General features: G+C 46.3%; 1 protein-coding gene across 1 annotated transcript in view; it reads left to right on the top strand.

Moving 5' to 3' along the window:
* Nucleotides 1-14,354, top strand: part of NPEPPS (aminopeptidase puromycin sensitive) — a 60,801-nt gene extending 46,447 nt beyond the window's left edge. Inside the window, exons 16-23 of the mRNA XM_054014112.1 lie at nt 4,469-4,603; nt 6,059-6,278; nt 6,899-7,041; nt 8,332-8,388; nt 8,918-9,025; nt 9,559-9,714; nt 9,824-9,871; nt 12,953-14,354. Of these exons, the coding sequence (XP_053870087.1) occupies nt 4,469-4,603; nt 6,059-6,278; nt 6,899-7,041; nt 8,332-8,388; nt 8,918-9,025; nt 9,559-9,714; nt 9,824-9,871; nt 12,953-13,105 (1,020 nt within the window). The 3' untranslated portion in view covers nt 13,106-14,354. The remainder of the gene's footprint in view (nt 1-4,468; nt 4,604-6,058; nt 6,279-6,898; nt 7,042-8,331; nt 8,389-8,917; nt 9,026-9,558; nt 9,715-9,823; nt 9,872-12,952) is intronic.
* Nucleotides 14,355-21,528: the final 7,174 nt, after the last annotated feature.

Raw genomic sequence — 21,528 nt, 5'->3', positions numbered from 1 at the left:
AAACACCTTAATCAGGAAATCCAAATTCCATACGGTAACACTGGTATCAATTATCCCATCTCTCCCCCACGAGGTCTGGTTTGTGGCTCTTGGCATGGATGCCTACTTCCACATCGACATTCATCCGGCCCACCAGAAATTTTTCCATTTCCAGCTAGGACATCACCACTACCAATTCCACGTCCTTCCTTTCGTCATAGCAACGGCTCCGTGAGTCTTCATGAAAGTCTTTGTCATCATAGCAGCACAAATACGCTGCCTCGGCTACTCTGTGTCCTCCTACCTGGACAAATGAATCCTTGTCGTGCTATCCCGACAAGAACTCACCTCTGCCATCCTCACCTTCGCACTCTCCTGACATCTCTAGGTATTTGCATCAGCGAGGACAAGTCAGTGCTCCTGTCTACACAGATGATTCCATTTGTTGGGGCATGGCTCGACCCCATTGTGGCATGAGCCTTCCTCCCAATGGACGGCCACTCTGAGAGCCAGAATTGCAGACCTGCATCTCAAGCTGCGCACCATGGTCTGCTGTTCGTTCTCTCTCTCTCTCGGACATACCTCCGTCACACCACACACAAGTCTGCACATGTGTGTCCTCCACCTGTGGCTCCTCTCCATCTACATACCCAGCAAGGACCATTTGGGGCCAGAATTGTTGTTCTGCAAACAATTCTGGCTTCCCTCATGTGGTGGACTGATCCTTCCAAGGTCATGGTCGGGACCCCCTTCATCCTTCCCACCCTGCAGGCCACTATCACAGCAGACACCTCCCTCGTGGGTTGGGGAGCCCATCTAGACCATCACATAGTCCCGGAGGGTTGGATGCCACAAGAGGTCAGAATGCACATAAATGTGCTGGAACTGAGGGCAGTCCGTTTTGCATGCCAGGCATTTCTTCCTCTCATTTGGTCTCGGCACATTCAATTGCTCTACAACAACATCGCAGCGGTCGTGTACATCAAGCCGGGTGTTGCCAAGTCTCCCGCCATCTGCACTGAGTCCATCCACTTTTGGAACTGGTGCATCAAACACCACATGACGCTCCAAGCCACATACCCCCCAGGCACCCAAAATTCCCTAGCTGACACACTCAGAAGGACTCTACCTTGACCATGAGTGGGAGTTACACAAAGTCAGACTCTGATACGTCTTCCACAAATGGGGCATCCCACGGGGGCCTCTTTGCTAACCAAAAGCTGCCCCTTTATTGCTGTGGGGAGCCAGAGGGGAAGATTCACAGGGCGACACTCTTTTCCTCTCCTAGACGGGTGACCTCCGCTATGCCTTTTGCCCTCATTCCCCTCCTCCCACAAGTGTTATGCAAGATCTGACGGGACCAAACTACCGTCATACTTGTAGACCTGTTCTGGCCACACCAGTTCTGGTTCACGGACCTCCTCATACTCTCCACTCACTCGCCACTTTGCCTCCGCTCACTCCCAGATCTCCTGACACAAGATCGGGGCCAGGTTTGGCACCCTAACCCAGGCACTTTTCACCTCAACCTGGTATTTGGATGGGGCTCAAGGGTAGACAGAGTCTGCTACTCCTCAGTGTGAGGCATCCTTAACCAAGGCAGGAGGGCATCCCCCAGGGCCAGCTACGTGGCAACAGTTCATCTTGTAGGCTCTCTGCCATCAACACCCACCGAGTGTGGTATTTATCGTCCTCGGCTACCTTCTTGATCTCAAAATGTCAGGCCTTTTCAATTGCAAGACCTCTGAGTCCATTTGGTGGCGCTCGGTGCCCCTCGCTCTTCCCTCCCGCATGGACAACGCCTCTGTGTTTACACATCTTACCACCATCCATTTCATGAAGGGTTTACTCAATACCTTCTTGCCAGTACTCAAGCTCACACCCCTGTGGGACCTTAACCTCGTTCCCTCCACCCTCGCAAAGCCACCTTTTGAGCTGCTGGCAACGTGCTCCCTCTCTCACTTCTCCATGAAGGTGATATTTTTGTTGGCCATCACTTCAGCTAGATGGGTCAGTAAGCTGGTGGCCATGATGGCAGATTGCCCTTATAGATTGCCCCATGATGGAGTCATGGCGCACTCTACGCAAGCAAAAGCAGCCATGTCAGTCTGCCTCACGGATGTCTCGTGGCAAGACATCTGTCATGCAGCAACTGGCGCTCCGTACACACGTTCACGTCTCACTATGCCATCGCCCAAGCGGCGGCTGCAGGTGCTGCTGTAGGCCGTGCCATACTGCAGACTGCCTGTCCTCGCACCTGCCTTCGCACTGCTCACTACTCACCTTGTATGGAATATGCATAGGGACTATCACTCAAAGAGGAGAGGAGGTTGCTTACCTCTAATTGGAGGTTCTTCGAGATGTGTGGTCCCTATTTGTATTCCAATACCTGCCCTCAATCCCCTCTGCTGCTGACTGGAGTACTCAGCAGTAAGAGGGATACTGGAGAAGCGTTGATCCACACAACCTATTATACCTTCGGCTGCGAGCATGAGGGGATGCACAACGCACGTGTTAGTCAACAAACACTGCTAAGAAAACCTTCCGGACTCAGGTGCATGGCGCACATATGCACCCACATATGGAATACACATAGGGACCATACATCTCAAAGAACCTCCAGTTACAGGTAAGTAACATCCTCTTTTCCTGCTGGCAGTTCTTCCAAGTTCACCTTGAAATCAGAGAATGAAGCTGAGTTCCTTCCTCCTCACCAGTAATAAGAGTGCATAACTTAAAAGACAATGGACTTACACGTTTGTCAGTGAGGGCGGGACTTGACTTGCGATATCTGTGATAGTTAGTGATGCCTGAGAAGGAAGGAACCCAACCCAAGGTGAACTTGTAAGGCTAGCAGGTAACAAAAAACATAGTTGTGTTTAGTATCAGAGGGGTAGCCATGTTAGTCTGAATCTGTAAAAAGCAACAGAGGGTCCTGTGGCACCTTTAAGACTAACAGAAGTATTGGGAGCATAAGCTTTCGTGGGTAAGAACCTCACTTCTTTCTTTCACTTGCATCTGAAGAAGTGAGGTTCTTACCCACGAAAGCTTATGCTCCCAATACTTCTGTTAGTCTTAAAGGTGCCACAGGACCCTCTGTTGCTTTTTATAGTTGTGTTTGTAAACTGAGATCATTTGATATGGACTCAGTGAGACACATCTGGAACCCTACAATGTCATTTCAGAGTCACTTTTCAGAATAGAGCTGCATGGTGGTGCTTGATCTCTGGTCCTGTAGTGTTCAAGGGTTGTTCTATTTGTGGTGTGTTGGACTTGACAGATTTGACTCCTGCTTGTTTCAGTTGTTACTATCTTCTTGAGAAGAGATTTTGCATTCCTCTTACTGGCTAGAGGAGGAACACTGCATCCTTGGACTCCAACACAAGGAATTCTAAGAGGTTTAAAGTGGGGAGTGTAGCGCCCTGGGTGGGCTCCACCAAGATTAACCTTCAGATGTGCCCGTTGAGAATGGGAGAAGCAGAGTTGAGATCATATTGTCTGAAATATCACTTCTTTGCCCTTCTGAGAGAGAATCACCATCCTTTGTTTTGCTTCGCTAAATCAGCCCACTGCCTGGTGCAGTTACACCTGCAGAGGTATGAACTTCCCTCTGTCCTGTTTGGGTGATAAATTCAAAGCCTGGCTGAGCTCCTTTATATCTTAACACGGTTAAACCAGCCCGGACGTGTGAACACCCAGCTTGAGTCATTGAAATGTAATATTATTTCAGCTGACGTGCCGTTTATCACGTTTACTTATCACACAGCACTTTTACACAGGACAGAGACGTTTAGTTGTCTTTCTGCAGGAAGTAGAAAGAGATCTGCAAACTTGATTTGGACAGTTTCTAAATATTGCACTGGCATTGCCAGTATCAGAATTGAATTGAGCTGGTTGTGGAGTGACGTTAGATGCCGCAGTTTTTGTTCTTCCTCTGTACTTAGATGTGTGTCTACACTGCAGTCCCCTTCGCTGATTCCTCCAAGACCCAGAATGCTCCGGTCTGCCTTCAGACATATACAGATGCATGTCCATGTCACCCCATCCTCAGACAGCTCCACTGACACTGTTCGCTTTAGGCTTCCATTCAGAATTGCCCTCCTTGTTATGGAGTTGATCCAGTCTACCTCAGGGAGCTAGTTTCTCTCTGCTCTCTTCCCCACTAATTTTAAATACTAGCCTCTGTCTCCCCCACATAAACTCACCACTGATGGTGCAAGAGCTTTCACCTCTGCCACTTCTGCCATTCTGGATATCTCTGCTTCAGCACACCTTATTTCAGATCTGTTCTCCCTTGTTCATACCTCTTAATTTCTTTTTCCCTCTGTGCTGTGCAAAATAGTTATGATTTTTAAATGACTGCATGGCTGATTCTGCTGCATGTACAGACAAGGACTATTTGAAAACTGTTTCCATATACTCCAGAAGGACAACAGTGTGCTTATTTATTCAGTGCTGGTAATGTTGGTTTTGTTTTGGTGTATTTCAGTTAAACCTGGGAACAGTAGGGTTTTACCGTACTCAGTACAGCCCTGACATGCTGGAGAGTTTAATACCAGCGATCCAAGACCTCTCCCTACCCCCTGTGGACAGGCTTGGGCTGCAGAATGATCTCTTCTCACTGGTGAGCAACATGCTTCCTGCCCTAGGTTGTCCGCTTTGCAGATGATGATGAACTACAGTTACTGTAGCTATCAGTGTCTGAAGAGCCAGGCTCTGTTCCTGGAGTCAAAGCACCTTTGGGATTACTGCATACAGAGGATTATTAATGAGCTTTGCAAGTTAGAACTTGTAGTATAAATTTAAATCCTGTGGCACGAACCTGAGCCTGCAACTCTGTTTTGCTGTTTCCCGCAGGGGTGTTTCACACTTAGTGGTTTTTTAATAAACAAATAGTATCTGGGAAACTTCCCTTGCTTCTCTCACCTGGGTCAGGATTAGTTCCTGATCCCTAAAAGGGGTTTGAGTAAAGGGCTTGTTGGGGAAGCTTGTCAACTGTCTACCCTCTGGGGACAGAATCCATTTTTATGTCCCACATACTATACACATTTTTTTTTTTTTTTTTGAAACTGCATAGGGTTTGAGCATTAGATATGAAACAGTCGACCCCCCTTCTCCTTTCCTGAAATTGGCTAGATAAGGTCCTCTTTTGCTGAAAGAAATGACTGGTGGTTTTGGACACAGTGTCAAAGCACAGATTTGCATTAAAGCAAGGTGTACCAGCTTTGAGTATCACCTTTAGAAGATACAAATGTCCCATAAGGTGGGCTCTTGGAGCAGTTAGCGCCTGTAACTGAAGTCATACTTTCTTATATTGCCGGTCAGCAATCAGTTGAGGGATTTAAACACAATTTTGAGACTACATTGACTTCCTGCAACTTTAGAGATAGAAGTAGTCCTAAGCTTGTAAAGTATGCCACGGTTTAGCTGCTACAGTTTTTAAGGAGAAGCTGTCAGTAGTTTTGGCCTGTAGCTTAGGTATTGTAAACTGCTCGGAACAAAAATATTTTCATGACACTTTTTTTAAAAAACAGTTATTTAATTCTTTTCTCATAGTGCTGGAAACAACAATTTTGTGCTAGCGCACAAGAACTGGGAAATGAAACTGACTTCCCTAGTTTCCCTGTCCCAACTGAACGAAGGGCAAAAAGTAAACAGCAAAAATGGTAACAAGTAAAATTTAGATGTTTAATCCAAAATGAGGTTTCAGTGGACACAGAATCTGACAGGGAGAAAGGAAGGTCTCGGGGGGAGGGGGTCTGTTTTCAGCCCTAACACAAACATACTGTGACTTTGAGAAAGTCCCTCGATTTTTCCCATTATTATCCTTAGCCTCCTTTTTATAAAGTGCTTTGTCTGCAGTTCAGTGCACTCTGGGTGCTGTGTATTATTAATAAGGCAGGTGAGAAACTCTCGATAGACCCATCTTGACACTATCTTTCTCCACACACAAGTGCAGCTCACATTCAGACCCTGTAGACTGTGAAGAGGAAAGAATGTTAAATAACTATGTGGTGAACTATTGACTGTTTCAGTTCTGTTTGGAGATGAGATTAATTTGTCTCTTTTCCTCTCCCAGGCCCGAGCTGGAATCATTAGCACTGTAGATGTTCTAAAAGTCATGGAGGCTTTTGTGAATGAGCCCAATTATACTGTGTGGAGCGACCTGAGCTGTAACCTGGGGATTCTCTCAACTCTCTTGTCCCACACAGACTTCTATGAGGAAATCCAGGTGTTTGTGAAAGATGTCTTTTCACCCATAGGAGAGAGGCTGGGATGGGACCCCAAACCTGGAGAGGGTAGGAGATTTTTTTATGCTATGGAATTTAATAGTGGTTTTGAAATACTGCTATATGGTGAATAGGTTAAAATTTTTGGGGGGTGCAAAGCATTTTGAGGGATGGGGCATTGCTGGTGTGTTTAGAAAAATGTTCCTCGTGTTTTCCTGCTGCAGTTAAAGCCAGCTGACGTGGTAAAATCCATCTCAGCATGATTCTCTGCACCTTGAAAGGTCTCTTACCCTAGCTATGAGTCTGATAGTGCAAAGATTGCAAGGCCAATGAAAATCTTTATGCATGCACTACTTGTCCTGGACTAATCTGAGTCACTGTTGTAGCAAAGCACTGACGGGTATAATCCCCATTTGAGCTTAACTTCAGTTAGGCCAGATTACAGATCTACCTATTTGTGTCTAGCCTTCAAAATCCCCTTCTCATGAACCTCTACTCAAAAATCAATGCACTCTCCAGCAGAACCAGGGAAGTGGAAAAGATCTAGCTTTTTTACACAGCTTACAAGGATGTGGAAGAGAAGATGATTGTGCATTTATAGCCTGCCCTAATGGCTGTAGGTCGTGAATGGAGCTGCTTAAATATTGTCCCAAATTAATTTTTCTCTCTTCCTTACCCTTGTTTATCAGGTCATCTGGATGCACTTCTGAGGGGCCTGGTTTTGGGAAAACTAGGAAAAGCTGGGCATAAGGCAACATTAGAAGAAGCGCGACGTCGGTTTAAGGACCACGTAGAAGGAAAACACATCCTGTCAGCTGACCTTAGAAGTCCTGTAGGTTACTGTGAACTCTACTTCCTAATGGAGCCAATCCCATTTTCACTCTGCCTCTTGTTCTGTGCCAAACTGTTGTATTTACGGTGACCAGAATTAGTATGAGTCCCATACTGCAGCACTGTCTGCCTAGGTTTTTGTCCCTGAATTAGGTTTGTACAGAGCGGATCTTGCCTTTTGTTTTTGGAATTTTGCTTCTAGCAAGTTTGCAATCCTCCTCATTGCTTTGGAACTTATTAGTGAACTGATCCCCATCCCCTTTGGCAAGCTAGCAGAAATCAGTACCACAGAATTAAGGTTGCTTGGTAAATGCATTTCTGCTGTGCCCTATATTGAATTGTGGCTGGCTCCAAGTCAGTAATTCACAGTTTAATCCTTAAATTGCTGGCTTTCTCCAGGCAGCTGACTGAATGCTTATAGGTGTTTAGTTTCATGAGGACTAAAATGCTTTATTTAACTGAAATAATTGGGCTTAACATAGGAGTATTTGGATAAAATTCAGTGGCCTGTGATATATAGGACGTGAGAGCAGATGATCTAATGGTCCCATCTGGCCTTAAACTCTGTTAATCTTTGTATATCTGTCACCAGTGAGTTAATGTAGTTTAATAAAACATTTACTCTTTCACTAGTATGCTATTTAGCATGTCTAAGGCAAGTGCCACAAAAACTCTAATTATCTCTATCCCCAGATCAGGGGTTGAAAATCACATTGGTCTGAGACTGACTAGATCAAAGAGTTGAAAAGTTTTAAGATCAGATATCTTGTGAATTACCAGAACCAGGAATGGTTTGTGCCTTATCCCACTGGAAATCACTTCACTGTCATCGCTTTCTTGCGACTGCCTCCTGGCACCACTGTCTCATGTTTAATTTCCAACATGATTTTAGCAGCCAAAATCTCTCTCTCCCTTTTCTAGTTAGATTAAAGCTTGATAGCATTTTTTAAAGTATTGATTTCTAGCTTTGAGGTGTCCTGAAATGTGACTTGAAGCAGGAGGGCAAGGAGTAAGACAGATCTTTTAAAGTCCACTATCTTGTGACTTGCTGCGGCTGGGCCAGTACAGATAGTTTCAGGACCAGTAAACTGCTCCAAGATCTGGTCTCAGACCACTGATGAGAGAAATTTATTATTGCAGATCGCTTATATTGTAAGAGAACTCCTACGGGTACTCTTGTGTATAATATCTTACCTATAGCCTATTCATCCATGTTGCCATCTTTCCTCTGTCTTTCCATTTCTAAAAGCCAGCTTTTCAAGGAACCTTCCTTGTTTGTGTTCTCTCTTAGGTATATGTAACTGTTTTGAAGCATGGAGATGGTGCTACTTTAGACACTATGCTAAAGGTGAGTGCGCTCTTGTTGCCTTATGTTCCTGTCACCTCAAGATCTGTCCATTTATACAGCCAGGAACTAAATGTTCTTCCTCACAAACTGATCTATGAGGCAGTTTGTCTGAAGCTAGTGTCGCTCCCATCTTCTGCAGTGACGTGGAAACTAGTTTGCCACAGAACTGTTTGGTTACAAATAGTGTTAAGGTGCCATCTAGTGGGCTCCTACACCTGTTTTCTTAAAATAATGTACCATTGCTCAAAGGAGTGGTGCCTGCTTGACCCTATGTAAACTAAGTGGTGAGTAGTCCAGTGCAGATTACCAGTTGGCTATATGCCCCATTGCTGGGAAGATAATGTGGAGAGCTGTGGGAGTATTCATAGCCGCGTAGTACCACATGTCCACTTCATAATCTTCTATACTTGAGTGCCAGCCATTCAGCTCCAGTATATTGCGAATGATTTACTGTACAGGGTAAGAATCCACATAAGGATTGCTCCTAATCTGTGCTGTGTTTAACATTGCTTAATCTTGTTCCCTGAAGCTACACAAACAAGCAGATATGCAGGAGGAGAAGAACCGAATTGAGCGAGTCCTCGGAGCCATCTCTCAACCTGAACTGATCCAAAAAGTTCTGACCTTTGCACTTTCGGTAAGTTATCAGATGGGTTGGTGCTTGTCTACCTCATGGGAACAGGGCTGTTATAGAGCACCTTGAGGTAGTAGGATGGACGGCTCTAGGGTAGGGTGAAGTATCAGAACTGCTTTTGAAAAGGACCCACCAACCTTTGGCCTTGTTGCCAAATCTTCTAGAGTCGTACTGTATCCCATGGTTAATGCGGCATAGACCTCTCAAGACCCCAGTGTCAGGCCCAAGAGGGGTATCGAGGGAGAGCGTGAAGGGGTGTCACCTGTCTTTGTATTTTAATGTTCAGCCCTAGACTGAGGATCTCTGCTCTGAGGCCCCAGGGTTAGTCATTCTCCTGTTTAACTAGTGTCAGCTCTTCCTCATGGATTGGCTTGTTGTTCTCTACCTTAAAAAGCCAAAAGGTGTACAGCCCGGGAGAACAGAAGCTGATAGATGCTGTCTACGAGAGCAACCTCTGAAAAGTGCCTTGGGAAATAAAGCAAAGGGTCTGTTTCCGAGGACACTGGCTTGAATGTTTGCCTCCTCCTTGTTTGCAGGAAGAGGTACGTCCCCAGGATACCGTGTCTGTTATCGGCGGAGTGGCTGGAAGCAGCAAGCAGGGAAGAAGAGCTGCCTGGAAATTTGTAAAGGACAATTGGGAGGAACTTTATAATCGCTATCAGGGTGGATTCTTAATATCCAGACTAATAAAGGTGTGTGCAGTTGCCCGGAAACTTTGGGCATGTCGTTAATAACATCTAGACAGTTCTAATTAAAATGGTTCTCCGGGCTTAAAAACTAAATATTCTTATCCCTTTTCAGCTATCGGTGGATGGATTTGCAATTGATAAAATGGCTGCAGAGGTTAAGGTAAGACTCATCTTGCTTTAATCTTGTCCTCTAACATCACGAAAGAGTGACTAGCTTTCTTTGACAGAAACAGGAGTGGGGGAGTCTGAGACGCCTGATTTCAAATCCTAGCTTTGTCTCTTGACTCTGGCTGTGATTTTGGGCACTTAACCTCTGTTTCTCAGGTCTTGTCAACATGAGAAAGTGTCACTGGTTTAAGTAAATGGGTTTTTAACCTGATTTAGTTGAACCAGTGCAGACCCCCTGTGTGGACGCTTACTTTTGCTTAGTTTAATCTGATGCCTATTCAAGTCAAAGTAAACTGCAGTAAACCTGGTTTGAACTAGAATAAGTGTCCACATAGCTTTTTGCACCCGTTTAACTACATTGGTTTAAAATCATCCCACTAGGTAAACTGGTACAACTTTTGTTATGTAGACTAGCCCTGTTTCCACCATTTGTAAATTGGAATGAAAACCTCCATATGTCAGAAGTGGTGGGGTGGTTAACTATCTAATGTTCATCTTTTTACGATGTAAAGTGCCACATAAACTATAAAGCAAATTGATTATAAAGAGGCGGTAGTACCACTGTCGTTAAGGTGGAGACTAGCTTACCGTTTAACAGCTGATTTTTCCAACTGCTCTAAAATTCACAGATTTGGATGGTCGTGAAAATCCCTGTACTTCATGGGGATCCAGGGTAGATTAGTGGTCTACATTTGAGGTCATTTGGCCTAGGGGTTCCCAAGATATGGTCCCCCTAAAATAATCATGACATCAAAATGTTATAACTTTTTTTTAGTGTGTGTACCTGGGGCTCAAACTGATCTTAAGTATCAGAGGGGTAGCCGTGTTAGTCTGAATCTGTAAAAAGCAACAGAGGGTCCTGTGGCACCTTTGAGACTAACAGAAGTACTGGGAGCATAAACTTTCGTGGGTAAGAACCTCACTTCTTCAGATGCAAACTGATCTTACTCTCTCAGGATTGATCTCAACTAATGTTTAGCTCCCACTTTCTCTCCAGAAAAGCAATGTTGAAAAGGTTAGTGAGAGTTGGACAGCAGTGTGGTTTGAGCCAGGATGAGGAGCCAGAGAGTCATTTGCCAGTGTACAGCTACACTGGGACAAGCTGGAACGTTTGCAGACAGTCTGATGTCAGAGTATGTGGCTGGCTCAAGGTGACAAGCTTCGGCCATTGAATCTGAGCGGCACTCTTATACTGAGAGTTCAAGGCCTGTCCGTGGCAACTTGTGGAAAATGTGTTGTGGACAATATTTGCTCTTTGCCTGCAGAAACTTCTTCTGGAAAGAAATATCAGATGTCACATGGCCCTTTTTAAAACGTGTCGTCGTAGCCCTGTTGGTCCCAGGGTATTAGAGAGACGTGATGAGGGAGGTAATATCTTTTATTGGACCAACTTCTCTCACCAACAGAAATTGGTCCAATAAAAGATATGACCTCACCCACATTTCCTCCTTTATTAGAACAGTCATAGCAAACCTCAAATGATATTTTTCTCCCACAAATGCTATAGAAAAATCTAACCGTGCACAAACTACAATAAACATTGAGAAATGATACTCCAAGCCAAAAGACAGTTTTTGTAGACCTTTTTCATCTCTGTTAAAATGGAAGTCCCTAGTCAACCATAACAGGTGGGGCTATTGCCCCATCATAATCGGCAGATTCTCCATGTCTTGATGTCTTCAGATCAAGACTGGTTGCCTTTCTGGAAGAGATACTTAAGCCAAACACAAGCTCTTGGGCTCAGTATAGGGGTAACAGGGTGAAATGTAATGACCTGTGTTCGACAGGAGGTCAGACTAGATGATCTAATGGGCTCCTTTGACCTTTAATTCTACGAATCTTTAAATAATATTGCTGTCACACAGGGCCTGGAGTAGTGTTTAGTTTTGCAAGTTGGGGTCATTTGGTCAAGGGGTTCCTCAGATACAGCTCCCACCATAAGAAGCTGATTTTAATATTCAGATTGTTCTAAAACGCAGAAGCCTAGTAAGATTGTCTTGAAAATGGATGTGCCGGAGCGGGGCTGGGTTTGACTTTGGGAGATGGGGGGAAGAACACTCAGTGAGAGGAATGAGCCACGTCACACCTCTGCAATCCTCCTGTGCTGCAGGAGATGTGCAGAAGCCCTGTCCCCTACACAAAACTCATCCGCTTATCCCGAGAAGTGAACAGAGTACTTGGTGGTGCCGTTTCCGTCATTATTTATACTATTACCTTGCTCACTAATGTGCTAATTCTCAGTGGCTCTCCTAGTCAATAGTATGAGTTAGTGAGGTTCTGCTGTAGTGGGGAAGAGCTCACTAGTATGCAAATAAATGTAATGATTATTCATTCTTATTTCGACAGCATCCTCCACTCTGCCCCTGTAGTCAGTTAATTCTGAAATGCTAAGTGACAGTCTTTAATGGAGTGTTCTCTGGCTGGAATTATTTCCATGTGGTCAACTTCTATTCTTCCAGGGAGTGGAGAGAAGGGCAGGTCTGCGTGCTCTCAGCAGTGTCCCTTCTCCTCTGGGACAGAGGCCCATTTAAAAGCAGCATGTTAAAAAAAAATGTGACCGTTAGCGAAGGTATTAGTAATCCTAAAGGGCCGTGGGCGTAATTTAGTGTCTTCCAAGTAGCCTAGTGACATTCACACCTTGCATTTGTTTCTCATTTGCTGCCCTCCCATGATGAGATGGCTGCTGGCCCTGTCTTCATTTCAGCGCAGTTTGCTGTCACTGGTAGTCAGTACGTAGCAGTAGACGGCTCTGTCTCAACCAGTTTGCAGAAATAATGCTGTGGATTTTCCCTACCAGAGCAGACATTTTGCTGTTCCCCTGCAGTACCTGTGGTTACACAAGTAGCCTAGCAAACGAAGAGCCCCATCCTGTGGCCTTTACTCACCCAGCTACGCTCATTGACATCATTGTCTCCTCTCGCATGAGTAAGGGCTCCCAAGGAGCTAGGTACTGTGTAATCGTTGGTTTCGTAGAAATACTTTCTACCCAACTGGTGAATTTGACCATTTAAAAAACCATATTTTTGTGTGTGGGTGTTACGCCTTTATGGATGATGGTGTGTGTTTTATTCAGGCCTTCTTCGAGACTCACCCTGCTCCGTCGGCAGAACGCACTGTCCAGCAGTGCTGTGAAAATATCTTGCTGAATGCAGCTTGGCTGAATCGGGACGCCGAGAGCATCCACCAATATCTTCTGCAGCGCAAGGCCCCGCCAGCCATGGTGTGAATCTGTGCATGCAGCTACTGCAGTCCTACTGCCTCGTCAGGGGGAGAGGGAGGAGCTACCCAACAGCTGGTTCATATGCCAAGAATTTGGAGTCTTTTCTCAAAGCAATGGGGATTGGACAATGAATGTAGTTAACTGGTTCCTGCTCACACTCCAGAATTAAATTCTATTAAAAAAAATTATCAGCAATTCAGCAAAAAAAAAGTCTGTAAATATGATAGTAATAAAATAGAGCATAACAAAACTGTGAAACTTCCTCAAGCCTTGTCAGTGGTTAAAATATTTAACACCCCCTTCCTACACTCTTATTGACAGATGTTCTGTTTTTTTACATCCCCTAAAAAGGAAACCAGAGGCTCTGGGTCAGTGGAATTTTGTGATGTCTGGGGCAGGAATGGGTTAACACCTCTGTGTAAGACAGAGACCTAAAAGACACTGTAGTGCGCGTCGTGTGGAACAGTTCACTATGAAAGACAGGTAGCTGGTATAACATACTCTGAATCTGTGCATAAATTCCACTTGCGTGGTTTTTGGGAGATTATTTTCCTGCAACCTCCAATCAAATCCAAGGATAGTAGGTTCCCCCCCCATCCCTTCTGTGTCACCTCTTGGCAAAAAGAAAAATGTTCTGTTGCTCTTTGGTTTTTCTCCTTGGTTCCACTTGCTGATGTCCTTCTTAGAGATAAAGGAATTGTTAAAGAAACATCTTTCACAGCCACATTAAATAAGAGATCAATTCATGCAATATTTTTTTCCTTATTAAATGCACCCTCAAAATGCATGTGAATGAGGAGCTAGAGTAGTGTGTGACTGGTTTCCCCATAGCCACCGTTAAGGGGCGGGCACCGTTACTTGTTTAAAAGATCTAGCTTGTCCAGCCTCCTCATAGCCATAGCCACACTTGCTTTTATTTTTGTTCCTTTGCTGTGATGTTGATGGTCATTTGATTCAGAAGCCTTAAATTAGTGATAACTGGTGTGACTTAGATGAAGTCTAAGCTGTGTGCCATCATTGACTTCACAAAACGGCATGGTCTACTAATCAGACAACACTATCTAATAAACGAACGTTTGAGTTCCCACAGTTTTTTCTTTTAACAGGAATTCATATTTGGTGTGGCTTAACTGTGTTTCAGAAGGTCATCAGACTAACTGTCCGACTGCTTCCCTGAACATTTTTGTGCTATTGTTTTAAAATAAAAAAAAAATTAAAACAGTTGGCGTTAATAAAAATGTCAATGTGAAATTGATGTCCTGCTTTTTGTGTTCTGTTCAAGGCCTGAAGAGGTGTTGCTGCTTCAGATTAATCGTCGCAGAAGACCTGTATATCTTGTACAGCATTTTGCATACAGCCTATATCCCAAATATGAGAGAACTAATAGCTGAGGGACAGAATTTACGAGGTGTAGACAAGGGAGAAGAGATTCCAAATCTCAACTGAAACCATGAGATGAAAAGTTGGGGTGGTAGAGATGCAGGAAGATGTTTCAAGTGGCAGGAGCTGCAGAGGGGCTTTTGCACCAGCAGAGGTGAGATTATCTAGCAGTGCAGAGAAAGGGGGAATAAAATAGAAACTAGTTGTATAAAGACCGCTGGCGCAAGTCATCACGGGCTTTAAAAACCAAGGAGGGAGCTTGGAGCTGAATCCTGAAATGGAAAAGGAACCACTAAAGGCGACAGAATTGGGTTAATGTAGCCATGCTTAATGTGTGTGAGAAGGGGGCAGGGAGGAGAATTTTGCATAAGCTATAGGCAGGAAAGCGGGGACTTAAAGCTACAGAAGACTGCTCAAGGCACAGATCACTTGAGCATTGATGCTGAGTCAAGGCAGTGCTGTACATGGGTAACAGGCGGCTTTATGGCTATTGCAGATGTGGGCTATTAAGCATCTTGAGCGTATAATGGTCTGAAAAACGCCAGCATCCCTAGAATGAGTGTGGCTATATAGTCAGAAATGTGATTAAAATAGGCAATCGGTCGGCTCCCTATGTGTTGTGCATCATATCGACTTAATCATATCCTTCCAGTGTGATGGGTGAGGTATGAAGAGGAAAGAATGCTGTTTGGGTTTCTGATACCAGATGCAGCTGCTAAGTTAAGACCATCTCATTTTGACTTGTAAACGAAGCGTATTTGATTTGCAAGTTATTGAGGTAGAACAACAAAAATAACAACTTTGTGGTCGCTGTTCAGTTGGCTGACTAACAAATTGAAAGCTTGGGTCTTTCTTCTGGATCCAGGAGAGTTGATCTAGGTTGAATCCCGAATGAAGATAAATCTCATTTCTTTTGTCCTCGTCCAGCCAATCATCCTGCAGCTTGGTACAAACTGGCACCCTGTCTAAAGAGATCCGGGACAGGAAGAGCAGGAGTTGCTGCCAATCAGGCTTGAGGTGCCTTAGTGGAGCTTGACCTGAGGCTTGGGTGATGAACAACAGGAATTTTGCAGGTTAGGAGTGAAGTGTATTTTGCTATGCTGTGTGCAGCCCATGGCTGGAACATCAGGGATGATTATAGGGAACCTCCATGTCAGCTCATTAAACAATTGTTTATTTGGAAGTTAAGCCCATGAAATGTTATACAGAATTCTGTTTGTTCTTTTCCCCCCTTCTAGTCTGTTTCACTCTTTATCTCACTAGCTCCGCATTGAGATCTAAATTAGGCCGGAAGTAGGAGACCTACAGCCCGGGAAGCAGTAGTAAAAGCTTTCCTAGCCTGCCCTGGAGATGTTTGCTTCCATCCCATCCCATCACTGGCCTGGCAGCTGCGAAATACCCCCAAATCTATTCTCCCTGCAGGAACTTTGGTACTAGGCTGACTCCCATCCCAAGGTGGTTTGTGGAAAAATCTATATGGAGTCTGTTATCCTCCCTCACTGAAACGTGGGCTTTCTGAGGGTCTCGTCTGACAATCTGGGTATATTCTACGTGCCTACAGCTCCTGGGCGTGGCTGCATCCCTAAGAGCAAGTGAGAAGCAGCGTGTGACGTGCAAGAGTGGAAGTCCTGGTGACTGACACTTCGGATGAGTAATCGATGCCTCGTCTTACCCATCCTTGGGTACCACACTTGCCCCCTAAGCAGGCTGAGGTTTTGAGTTCATCTTAAACACTAAGATGCTGTCGTGAAAGGTTCCTTACCCCCTTCCCATGTTCTTCTGTCTACTGGAGTGGAGGGCTATGGAAGTGGCACCTCAGCCTCAGGGACTTGGCTGTTGGTTTCTGTTCCAGACTGGTGGGGCTGTGATTGCGACCCACATCCTATGTGGAAGGTCCCTTTAAAGGAGCAGGAACAGCAGGTGGGCTTTGCTAAGCTCCACGATGGAAACCACCCCATTTGGAAATGGTGCTCCCGAGCCCCTGTTTGGTTTTCTGACAGCTGTGCCGAAGCTGCTCATTTGAATCCCAGTCAACCGAGGTGCTGGGTAGGTTTGGAACAGATGCTGCTCCTACCACAGAGCTCACTTCCTGCTCTGTGCAAATGGAGGCGGGGCTTCCCTGAGCACAAAGCATCAAAGTAAGAGAGATGTGACGGGCGCTTTTCTTTGGGTGGAAGGTTTAACTGTCAGATCTCTCTACCCCTAAGGCTACCGGGACCTAGTAAAGTTAAATCAGATTTTAAAATAAATTCCCTTGCTTATGCCACAAACCCCAACTTAGATCATTAAAACGCAGCTTTTAAAAAATACAGACCTCAACCTCTTCACTTCCTATGGTTTGTTTGCTTTTGCCATTTTCTCAGCTTGGACCATGAAAGTAGCCGAGTTTCAATTTACCTCCAGTCCTACTCAATTTCCTTTTCAAGTTCTCGGCCACCCGCACTTCCATATCTGGACTGCAAATGCTGTAGAGGAAGATTTTGGTTTTGACACGCCACTGGCATATTTAAAATGTCATTGAAATACTTATATTGGTTTTAAGTTTTATGTAAACTTTTTACAAAAATGGAGAGGCTGCATTTGACTTGAATTTTTGTTTACTTAGGAATCCATTGATGTTTTTCTACTCAGTATGTCACATCCTATCAATTCTGCTAGCTCATCTGAAGCAGATAGGTACGAGCAGGGCTCAAACTTTAGGTGCAAACTTCTAGTTGGTCCTGTCTGGGAAAGGATGCCAACTATCTCCTTCATTTTAGCTTCTAGGACCCTGATTCAAATGCAGCCAGCCTTGGTTGTGATTGGGAATTATGATCACCTGACAGTTTGATAGTCCATGCAAAGTGACTTGATCAATTCAATTTGGAGTGGGCAGGTATCTGCATGATAGAAAATCCTGTGCTTGTTAGCCGAAGTCTGAAGAGGCCGTGGGGCTGAGCTCTTGGGAGTAGTCGTCATGGCTGGTACGCAGTAAGACGCTTGTTATACTGCGGCTAGGGCTATCAACCCAGCTCCTTTCACAAGGATTAAATTCAGTTTTAAATTAGATTTTAAAGTGTTCTAGCCTTTTGACAAGGAGCTTTACTACTTTTGAGCAATGTCCCAGACTCTAAATCTTACACAGAAGGTTAACTTCCAATCGTTTCAGGTTAGGGTAAAGGATAAAAGTAACATCCACTGGGTGTTCCTACCTGGATCAGAGCTTCCTTTGGGGACACAAATCACAAGCAGTTCTGACTTGACGCAAGTCAGATCCGTTTTCTATCTAATCACAAATGCCAACACGGGGAAGCATTTAGAAAACTTCAGATGAGTTTTATTTTTTTAAATATATAGCAAAAGACAAGAGAGGCCTTCCCGCATACAGCCATCGCTGATGCTTGAAACCTCTTTCCCGGGGGACGAGAGAGAATATTTGGTCTCAGAGTTGGGGGGAGGGAGGGAGTATTTATCCTGCCAGGCTGATGTGTGGAATTAAGCTGGGCATAAACTGTTCAGATCCTGTCCCACTCTCCAAAAACCCTCCGCTTCCAAAGACAGGATCGTTCTCTCTGGTGGAGTCTGGGTTGCAGCCACTGGAAAGAGGTGAAGTCTTCCCATCCCCATCTTTTCCAAACCAGAACTGCATGAAGAGCACGTTCTTTATTTCTTACTGTCACGGGCTAATTAAAGTACTGCAGTGAATAAGCTCTGCGCTCAGTGAAGAGCAGCTGGTGAACCTGTGAATTTGAGGGGATTCAAAAAGCTTTAAGGCCGAGCAATGAGGAGCCAAACATCTTAGCGGTGGTCTGTAGTCACTCTGCCCCAAGTCATTTAATTACAGGGCCCTGTTTGTCTTACGTCTTTACTGGGTCATCCGATGCATCGGTGCTGGGGGGCAGGGGGGGCTGCTGCACCCCTGTCTTGAAGTGGGTTCCATCATAGGGTTTATAGTTTGGTTCAATGGCTCTCACTACCCCCACTATACAAATTGTTCCAGCCCCCCTGATAAGATGATGCTGTGAGGTCTCTGCTCTCTCTTTTGCCTGTAGTCCCTGCAGTCAGATGGGTAATCATTACACGCCGAACATCCCACCCTTCATCTATTAATCTGAGACACTTTTCACGGCCTTAGCCCATGAGAAACCCCCCACCGAACTCTGTGGAAAGGGGGGAATACGTTGGCTACCCCAATGTATTCCTTGCCCCCCCCTCCCCAGGCTCAGAACTAGTCTAGTGACAGTCCGGTAAAGGCAGGGTTGTGGCTAGCTTGATTCTAATACACTTCCCTTGATGCGAGGCTAGGGGGCTAGGCAAGAGGAAAGCGTGCTGCAGCTCTTCTAGCCACAAGCATGTTCTGCTCCGAGTGTGCAAAGGATCCTAAAGCACAGGCAATGCAACACTGCTCAGGCACTAGATGCAGCGTTAGGCAGAGCAATGGGCAAGCGGGTTGGCTCGGAACGGATGTTTTTCCTGACCTGGGACTAGGTTAGGCTGAAGCCAAAGGATGTGTTCATTCAAGCGACGCGTGCAATCGATCGACAAGTCCCTGGTGAAAATGCAGCCGTGCAGGTGCAGACTCAAAGCTGCTCTGTTGCCACGGAGGGTGACAATGGGCTGCTCTCCCAGGGGCTATGCTCACTGATTTGGTTTGCACTGAGCACCAGACCCAGGGCCTCAAAGGGATTAGGTGCTTCAGTGCCTAATGGGTACGTCTGCACTGCAAAGAAGAGCCCAGGTCAATTGACTCGGGCTGGTGGAGGTTGAGTGGCAGGGTAGATGTTTCTGCGGTGCTGGAGGCCAGGGTCTGAACCCAGCCAGTGGGGTGGGTCTCGGAGCCCAGGCTCTGCCCAGTACCGCAAGCCCGAGTCAGTCGAGCAGGGCTCTGAGCCTTGCTGCCACGGGTCTTTTTTTTGCAGTGTAGAAGTGCCCATGGTCGGTCTGAGCTCAGCCTATGGCAGTTTGGAGCTGGCTACGGGAGCTGCTGAATGTCCCCTGGCCTGCCACGGAAACGCCTCCTCTCCCTGCACTGGAGGTAAAAGACCTTGGGCCGCTACATTAAGGGCAAGTGAGAGGGAAGGGAAAAGGTGACCGTCTACCTGCTGTGTAAACTCCGCCAGAGGGGAAAGGACAAACCTGCTCTGTTCTCCTGTCAGTGTGTATGAAATCCCACTAGGCACGGCTTGACCCCACTGTACCGTTGATCCTGTTTGTTACAGGGCTGGGCTGACTCCAAAAGCTTGTCTGCACTTGCGTGTTAATTCCGCTTCAGGTAGGGTGGGGGTACCCAAGCCTAAGGAAGTAGGGTGGGTAGGTCAATAGGTGGCGCTCTTTTCCTCTGCCTCGGCCCTGCCATTGTACAAGGGGTAACCTGTTGCTGGAGGCGCTCTCCTTTCAATGAGACACAAACGGGAGCTCTGACTCTCATGTGGTTCTTAAAAATTCCCTGGAGCTTTTCATCAGTGTGGGGGTTCAGTGCTGGAGTCCTGCTCTGGTCCAGTTTGGGGTAATTACATCCCCCCCCCCTAAATTCCCCCCACATTCTCAACCAGCTGTGGTATCCTCCGTCACTTCCTGTCCTAAACTCAGGTCATGTCTCTTTGCCTGGTTGAACTATTGGTACATTCTACCCCAGAGGTGGCTGCATTTCTGGCTATGCCTAAATTTGCTTCCTTGCTGTTGCACCTTCTTCAAAGGCGGGCGTGAGTGTAGACACAGCTCCAAGTGTCTTACCAGCATTTTCACTCCTGTCCGAACCTTATTTGTACTTCAGGAGTATGTAAGGGCCTCACCTGCAATCAGGGCCCCGGTGCACTTGGGCACTCTACAACCAGCTAGGAAGAGACAGTCCCTGCTCCCTGGAGCTTGCAATCTGTGGCACTGGACTGTCAAAGGAACAGCCAAATCCCACTTTCAGTCCATGTAATTTAAGAGCCTAGCCAAAAAGGTGGCAAGGGAAGGGACTTTCTCACGGTTACGTGTTAGAGCAGGGTCGGAGCCAAGAACAGAACCTAGCTCTCCTGCCATGTACGCCGACTGCCCTCTCCACTCCACCGCTCTGCCGCCTTTAAGCTGAGCCTCTCGAAGCTGTACCAATGTTCAGCCGCACAATGAAGCTCACCCCTTTTACAGATAGAGCAACCGAGGCACAGAGCAGTTAAGTGACTCATTCAAGGTCACGCGATGAGCTAGAGTTGGCAAGAAACCCAGCACTCCCGCCCCCCACTCCTCTGCCCTAACCACTGAACCGTGCTCCCAGAGTTAGGAATAGAATCGAGGCGGCCTGGCCTTGCCAGTTCTCGCTCGAACCCCTCCACCCCGCTGGAAGTGTCGCGTCCCCAGAGTACCTGCGACTGGGCTGAGCGCTGGTCTAAAGGTCAGCTGTTTATCTGGAGGGGGATTCCAGGATTTCCTTCCCTGGTTCAGCTACTCAGTTTATGAAAACAGGCAGATACAAGCCCGCTGTCCCACGAATGCGGAGCACACCATTTATGGCAATGAAGAGCAGGAGCGTGCATCCATCACAAGAGAACAGGCCAATCAGAGCCCAGGCTGCAATCTCACTTCTCTGCTCGAGCCTGGTTTTACACTAGGTTCCAGTGCTTTGATTTCTGCCGGGCGGGGGGGGGGGGAAGTGGGGGCAGATTTGTATGTGGCACCTTAGCCCCTCGCTCCTTGGCTGTCCTGAAGGAGCTCACCCTTAGGGCAGGTGTATGCGTCGAGCTGTGCATAACGCTGAGTTTCATAAAACTCCAGCCACGCGTGCTGAAGGCTTGGCGCTTTTCACACGTGCCCTAATGCCCGCGCTTAGAGCCAGGCCACCCTGTGGTCAAACCCAGCAGCCGGGGCCACGTTACCATTTCGGGTGGAACCGACGTGCAAGTTATTGGCATTGTGATTTCAACCCCAAACGGTGCTGTTTGAGCTGTTTCACCTTGAGCCATTTGCCTGGCTAGCGGAGGGACCCCAGAGAGGAGTGACGGGGGTTTACGGGGAGAGGGATCCGCTCCTTGCCCCTGAATAACATCTCACAGCCGTTTCGTGAGTCGAGCTGCAAATAGGAAGTGGTC

Source organism: Malaclemys terrapin, chromosome 25 (genome assembly GCF_027887155.1).
Source record: "Malaclemys terrapin pileata isolate rMalTer1 chromosome 25, rMalTer1.hap1, whole genome shotgun sequence".
In the NCBI taxonomy this organism is placed as follows: domain Eukaryota; kingdom Metazoa; phylum Chordata; order Testudines; family Emydidae; genus Malaclemys; species Malaclemys terrapin.
The sequence above is the reverse complement of the archived record's forward strand: the minus strand, read 5'-3'. Positions and strand labels throughout refer to the sequence as shown.